The sequence below is a fragment of the Bactrocera tryoni genome, chromosome 1, assembly GCF_016617805.1.
Source record: "Bactrocera tryoni isolate S06 chromosome 1, CSIRO_BtryS06_freeze2, whole genome shotgun sequence".
Lineage (NCBI taxonomy): Eukaryota > Metazoa > Arthropoda > Insecta > Diptera > Tephritidae > Bactrocera > Bactrocera tryoni.
The window spans coordinates 42,251,159-42,258,544 of record NC_052499.1 but is presented as its reverse complement, the minus strand read 5'-3'; the positions used below and the strand labels follow the sequence as shown (position 1 = coordinate 42,258,544).

Below are 7,386 nucleotides of genomic sequence, written 5' to 3'. Positions count from 1 at the left end.
TGTAGCAATCAAAAACAATTACTCGCGACAAACCATTATCAACGAAGGCCTTTATTAACCTGCTGAATGTTTCGGAACCAGAAATTTGATTCCACACCAAAAATAATGTGTTTGGCATTAAATTTGAAGGAAATCTATCTAGGTCTTTAAAAAATGTGTTACGCCCTGTTCAAAATATTACGAGAGTATTAATAGTTATTATAATCTAATAAGAAACAAAATCAGGCCGGGCAGTACTTGATACACATAAATGGCATGCAAGTATATAAATACTTGTATGTTATAACTTGAATAATAGCTTACACTGCGGCGAGGTGTAATAACTAGTTTCAAATTATTATCGGAATGTAGTTATGGAGCTGGAAGTAAGCTTTTGCCACGGCAGGTTGAGAATATTTAACAAAACCAGCATATTTTTGAAAGCAAAGAGTTGTTTGAGCTTTCTACACAGAGTTTGTTACACATTTAGTTTTTGCAATAACCCATGATATCAGAGTAATTTTACAGTGTTAGGTCATAGAGAAAACTAATGGGGCATATCAGCGCACAGTTGGAGAGCTTATTTAGATACAATTATTGTGATATTTAAGCTTTATTACACGCTAAACTTAATACAAATAAAGAGAATTAACAAGTGAATGCTTTTATATTTGCTTTATTTGCGCACATTTTCTTCGTAATATTTATGAACTTCAATACATTTTTTATACATATCCATCAAAGAGTATATTCACAACTTTTATGAAACAAACAAATTACTTGTATTACAGTTAATTGTTAAACGAAAACAAACATGAATTTGTTGACTAAAAATTATATTAGAGAAATATTCTCCCTCGAATTTTATTTAGCGTTCCGCCCGTTGAGATGGCGAGTTTTGTCTCGCATTTTGTCGTTGACGTCGACTTGGTAAAACCTTGCGCATTGTCCGATCCACATCTCCGATCAGCTGTTCGATCACATCCTCCAAAGCTGCAACACGTGCCGTTAAACTAAATAATAAATAGGGGATTAAGTTAAATATATAGCCAAATATACTCTATGTGAAAAAGAAGAACTATGAAGAAGAATACTCTTTATTTAAATATACATATATGTTTTTCCTGTAAATAATATATTTAGGTTTTTACTATACCTATTATAAAATAATAAGTGCACAAACCTGGTCGAAGACTAGTAAAAAATAAGTTTAACCTAACCCTAATCCAGGACCTCAGCCCCTTCGGGCCCCGGGTAACTGAACTAAATTCATTCAATCTACACATTTTTTATGCCAACGGCAGGGTCACGCTAGGGACCTGCACTCTATGCAAAACTCAAAACAACTTCTTTCTCTTAACAAACATGTCGACATCACAGTGGTGAAGATTGCCAAACAACCCACTGCTTTTGGTGGCACGGAACCTGCCCACGGAATGACAGAAATGCAACTCATTATAGAGACCGATGCGAATCTCCAACATACAGCCTGGGTTAGCTCGAACTGTAATGCTAGAAGAATGGCTCTGTTCGAGTACATTAATTTTTAGGGCTCTCAACCACAGGTACATTGACTTCAAAGTTAATATCGGGGATCTACAGCTACCGATGTACAGAATCTACCAAAGCAAACTAGAACACATACAAATGTGACCGAACTGGCTCCATAGATACACTCTCAGTATCTCCTCCCGATAAGTTCTGTTCTGTCAGATATAGATTTAGCAGTAGAAAAAGTCGCACAATACCTTATTGCTAGCAAAGCGTTTAGTAGTTTCAAACCTTCTACACTCTCTCCGTTCCATGGTAGGCCTAATTTATTTTCATACTGAAACCGAGAAAGGAAAACTATTCCTTGCCAAAACCAAATATAGTCTTCCATCTTTCCTACCAAGTATTATGAAGATGATCTGCGACAAACCGTTTGGAATTCAGCCAGCGCGTACGCTGAAGGGAAATCAGTTAATACCGCCCGACATAAGATGGTTGGGAAGCAACGTACGTAAGTACCTGCCCACGACAACCTTACCCAAAAGTGCTTAAAAGCAAATAGGTCAAAACAATGCTTTAATAAGCGCCCCAAAATATAAATGAATTTTGTAAGTATTATTTGAATCCAATTAGTCACCGGGAGGGACACTTTTTTCACCTTGGACACCATTGAGCCAAACCCAATGAGCAGATTGGAGCGAACTCCAAGGCCTAACTGCTCCCCGTGGTACCAGATTTAAGTCTGCGGTTACACCTTTTAGCTTTTGCTACTACAAGTTAAGCACCCATCGAACTCAATGACTGGCGAAATTTGTCGCTTGAACTTCAATTGCCTTTTCATTAGAAGGAATCTCATTCAAAGCCTATGATATCAGTTCAAGCTGAGTATTATAGCAATACTTCTAAAAAGACTATGCAGATAAGTATTTAAAAAAACCGGCGACAATAAAAGTGTCTGGTATAGCTCAAGAAACAATTATTCTGCATAACTACTATTTAAGGCAAATTTCCAAAAATAGAGAGTTTTTCGTTATAAAATAAGTTGAATGTACTTAACTCATAATTCATTAGATTCTCAGCCAAACCTAGTGAAAACTGAGTATCCCATCATCTCTAACTACAGGGTGGAAATGCGCTAGGAAACGTGATCCAAAATGCCAAAATAAACCCACAAAAAAGTAAAATTAGGTAACAAGTCAAAAATTTGGGCACCTTTAGCTGCGAGTCAAGTCCTAAAAAGTAGTGAACCGATTTAAACAAACGAATTTAATTTCTTCGTTTATATTGTATGGCAGCTATATGCTATAGTCGTCTGCTCTGAACCATTTCCTCGGATATTGTATCGTTGCTTAGGAAAGTAATGCATGCCAAATTTCGTGGATACCGTGTAAAAGAGTTTTTCATACGGTGACTTGAGACGGTATCGTTGGTTCCAACAAAAGGGAAGCAAAAAGGAAGATTGTAAAATTTCTTATGGATAGCTTAAGTCAAACGGAGATGTCCATAAGAAATAGGAAATACGGACTAGTTGCCGTATATACTGACAAACGGAAAGATAGTCAAATCGACTCGGCTTGTCAAGCTGAACATATACATACATACTTTATATAGGATTTCCGACGTTTCTTTCTGTGTGTCGTGTTAAACTTAATAAACGCTGTTCAAGACATAAATATTCAACCTAATTTAATGAAACACGCCCCCTCCCGGTCATACGAACCGGATATAAGTCATTTCTGATTACCGCTTAATTATCTTGGTCAATATTAGATAGACAGATAGATAAATACATGAGGATTGCACCGCGTCCTAAAGTCTAATGCGCCCTCTCTTAAGTCACAATGCCTCACTTAACCCCAGCATATCGATAAATTCCAATATACTGCTAAGTGCTATTGAGGCGAAGTGATCCCTATTTAGAAACAGGGATCCAAGGCATTTATCCAGCGTTTATAGGCTGCTGTGCTGTCAATTAGCAGTTAGGCTAGAGTTTCAGGCTACATGTTGCAGAACCGGCAATTTGCACAAGAAATTAATCCCGTGCTAGTATAAAAGTAGTTCTAGAACATGCAATGGCCAGTGTAAAGAGCAAGAAGTAGCCTGATTTGTCCCTTGTGAGGTTGATTACATATTTAAACCGACTAAGGTTGTGACCACCCATTAGCAACTTGGCATAGCGCATGCCGTAAAGTTATGGCCAATACCCCTCCCTACCAACTCCTTCATCCTTGCGGAACAACTCCGTTATGGTATGAGGACCAACCATGTTGGTGGATGTGGCGTCTCGAAAACAGAACGATGGCCGTCTTCGAGGGATTGATGTTCAATCTAACCCCACTGCACACACATTCATATTTCAAAATAATTACCGATCACATGTGAATACCACACTACTCAGTAATGTTACATCATCTTTGAATTCGTTGTTTAGCTTACCGACTAATCGCCGCAGGATCTTGCGTTTGTTGTCGTCCGATGGGTTCAAAATAACTGCACAGAACATAACATAATTGTCATTCGGAGGTTATTCAGTGACACATAGTCATATAGCACAGTACACTTACTCTACTACATTATCCTTGCCAACAGAACGTTTCGTTTGATTGCTCTGTGGACTCGCATCGCGGGATGGAGTACCCTCCCTTGATGGACCGAGCTCTTCATCTTTTTGCTCACCACAACGGCAACACTTCGGACAGTATTTATTTATTAACTTGTGCAGATAAGTTGACAAATAATTGCGGCCGCCTCTAATATCACTCTTCACGCTACTATATGTGTCATTAATAATAGCCAGGAACATGTTCTGAAATTCGGTAACAGTATTAAAATAGATTGCAGGTAAATTTTTTTATAGGACTGTTAATGAATACCAGTAATATGAAAAACACCAATATTATGTATGTAAGAAAGTATATAGGCCCCAATACACGATTCGCCTCTTCGATACCCTCGTAGTCGAAATCACCCAATATCATGCGTATCATAGTCAACAAGGACTCTTTGAAGTTGCGGAAATCATAGTGTACATTACCGAACAGTAATAGACCCATCTGAGCGTAAGCCAAAAATACGATACCGAACATAACGCTGAAGCCCAAAAGATCACGAAAACACTGAAAAATAAGCGGAAGTGGTTTAGTATTATTCTGCTAATCCAGAGTGGTGACACTTACTGTGCTCACTGTTGCATTGAACTGACGCATTGTTTTATTGAAGCTAATGAATTTCAATATTTTCATACACACAAGAAACGCGCAAATGGCGAAGACAGCGCGGTATGTCAAGTTCCAGAAGCACAGCTTGTCAAGCTGCAGGTATTCATTTGGGTTCTTCTCAAAGCGTTTATATAACCCGTTGACGTAAAAGGGATGCCAAATGTTGTAGAATAGCGTGTAGTATGCTAACTGTAAAAAAACTAGTGCCTTTTCCAAAAAATACTTTCAAATAATTTTCAACTTACAACAATTATTAAAAAGTCCACAAAATTCCACAGTATTCGCACATAATTGGTGAAACCGATGCGTATGACTTCCAAAATCTCAACTATGGTATAATACAAAATGAAAAGATAAAATATAACACCTATCACCAGTATCGCTATGCCATCTCTCCAAAAAACTGACGCCAATTTCACCGACTCTATGCTATAAGTGGTGACCACACCACCGGTTGACGGCAACTCACCAATGAATCTATAAAAAATACAACAAAAGTTGGTCAACTATAGAATCTACACAACTAACTTACAATAGCAACCCACTTAATATTATTTACCAAATCTTTATTGGCATTGTAGAGGGTAAATTCCACCATTATTAAACGGGAAGCACGATCCAACCACTTTCTTGACTTCAAATCAGACAAAATTTGATTATTTTCGTTAAAGTCGTAAGACAAACTTCTCACAAAACCCCCACCGCGATAGGTTGTGATTTGACCCCAAATCGAATCAGCGCCTAATGCGCTGAGCGTACTGTATTTGGTGCTGTAAGATCAATTATCGGTTTAAGAATGCGAGAAATATAGTATTCGAGCATTCACACGTTTACCCCTTATATATGGCGGTGGTATCTTCATCACTACTCGAATAGTCTGCGTAGCACTTGGAGAAATACCTGCCGAAGACATTATGTACATTACAACTATTCTCTTTCACACGTAACTGCCGTAGTCGTGGTGGTCCCAACACTAGATTTTGTTCTAGAAATACAAGCTTGTCCTCAGCGGACCGGCGTCTGCGTTCCGCAGAACTACCAGCTGTGTTACCCTCACCGCTGCTATTTTCACTTCCTTCGTTGTCATCTTCAACTGCACCTTCTCTATCATCTACACCATGGAGATCCATGATGAATTTAGTTTCTAGAAATGCCCACATGTCAGCTGTAGTGGCTAATTCAGCGAACCTCACGGATGCTTCGTGGGAGGATGTGTTGACTTCACGCGATAAGAATATATTTTCGATACCTTTGTTGAAGAAGTACATAGACATGTTGCGTGAAGAAGAGGCCACTGTTGGTGAACATAATGAGTAACAACCATGTCCCTAACGTAACCCAACACTACTCACCCAATAGCGTCATCACAAGAAAACAGACATAGATACAGAACTCGATCAGCGCCGAACGTGCGGCGTCCTCATTTTCATAAGAAATGCGATGTGTCTTCTTGGTGGCGTTTGAAAAACGTTTTTTGCTGGAAATTGCCTCACCCTTTTCCATTTTCATGAAACTATAACTTCAAATCAACTTAAAGTATTTTATTTAGAAAAATTCAATATGTCATTTTCTGTTTTCTTTTCCAATTGACAGAAAAGAAAGAATAAGTTGTGTATATAATTTTACACTCAAAGCGAATTGAAACAACAAAGGAGTTGCCTCTTTAAGATTTATTGTATTTCAATGTTTTTTCGATTGAGAATCAATTTTTCGAAACAATATTTGTAATATCTAAAAGTGGCAGTATTAGGTAGGTATCGGTAGTTTATAACTATAAGTATAGAAGAGAGAAAGACTCATACAGTATCTGGGAAAAGAATTAGATTCTTTTGAGATCTGAGAACAGGAAATAGTCATTGTGTGCCAGATGTGGAGAATACGATGGATGCGAAAGCAATTCGAAATCTGATTCATGGATTTTTACCACTGTTTTCATTGGCTTGTGACACCGTGTACTGGTTTAGTGAAACAGCCGTTAATTGTCCTTCAAACAGCCCAATAACACTATGTAATAGTCGCTGGTGATGGTCCTTACTTTTTCAAGGAAGTCATTAAAAATTCTGCGCATCTCAAAATACAGACGCTATAACCTTGCTAGCCGGCTGTTGCAAACGCTGTTGTTTTTCCACGCTTTGGGCGGTTTCATCATGGACAGTCTATTCGGATGGAGCCATATTTCATCCATTGTCATATATCGTCTGAAAAACTCGGGCTTTAACATCTTTAACACTGCTCCGAATCATCAACTCGTCGTTTGTTTTGCTATCTCGAAAAACTTCACTTATCGGGCATCCGCAATTATTTTGTGGACCGATGATTCCACCGGCCCACAACGACATCAAACCGTTGTTTGTTGAAATGGCAGCTCTTGAATCTCTTCAGGTTGATATTCTAAAGTTGGATAAAGTGGAACGAAGTCGTTCAGGCGTAAGTCTTTCCACGATGAAATATTAAATAATACTGAACAAAAATGACAGATTGAAACGACTAACGCATAATCTGAAAAAAGGCTATTGAAAAGTATCTCTAGGAGATCACCCCTTAGTTAAACATTAATGAATTTATTTAGGAAAAATGGTGAAACTTTTGTTGTTCTGTTTTGTTCTGTCAAATCTTCATTTTTTAGGTTGGCAATACCAATCAAACTTCGACAGAAAATAGGTGAAAATCGTAATACCAAAAAAGACTTGGGATAATT

General features: G+C 38.0%; 1 protein-coding gene across 1 annotated transcript; it reads right to left on the bottom strand.

Annotated features, from left to right (window-relative positions):
* Window positions 1-847: 847 nt before the first annotated feature.
* LOC120767921 (polycystic kidney disease 2-like 2 protein) lies at window positions 848-6,191 on the bottom strand. Its single transcript, XM_040094324.1, has 9 exons — window positions 6,041-6,191; window positions 5,523-5,982; window positions 5,234-5,458; window positions 4,934-5,165; window positions 4,647-4,877; window positions 4,344-4,586; window positions 4,035-4,276; window positions 3,907-3,960; window positions 848-992 (listed from the first exon to the last, which is right to left on the bottom strand). Exons 1-9 carry the CDS (start codon window positions 6,189-6,191, stop codon window positions 848-850), a joined length of 1,983 nt encoding a protein of 660 aa, XP_039950258.1.
* Window positions 6,192-7,386: the final 1,195 nt, after the last annotated feature.

Bases quoted from the DNA above. Each gene is read 5' to 3' on its own strand.
- LOC120767921 (XM_040094324.1), bottom strand. From the start codon at position 6,191: ATGGAAAAGGGTGAGGCAATTTCCAGCAAAAAACGTTTTTCAAACGCC. The intron at 5,166-5,233 runs GTGGGTTGCTAT...TATTTTTTATAG, and splicing joins GATTTGGTAAATAATATTAA to ATTCATTGGTGAGTTGCCGT. The intron at 993-3,906 runs GTAAGCTAAACA...TTTATTATTTAG, and splicing joins GATCCTGCGGCGATTAGTCG to TTTAACGGCACGTGTTGCAG.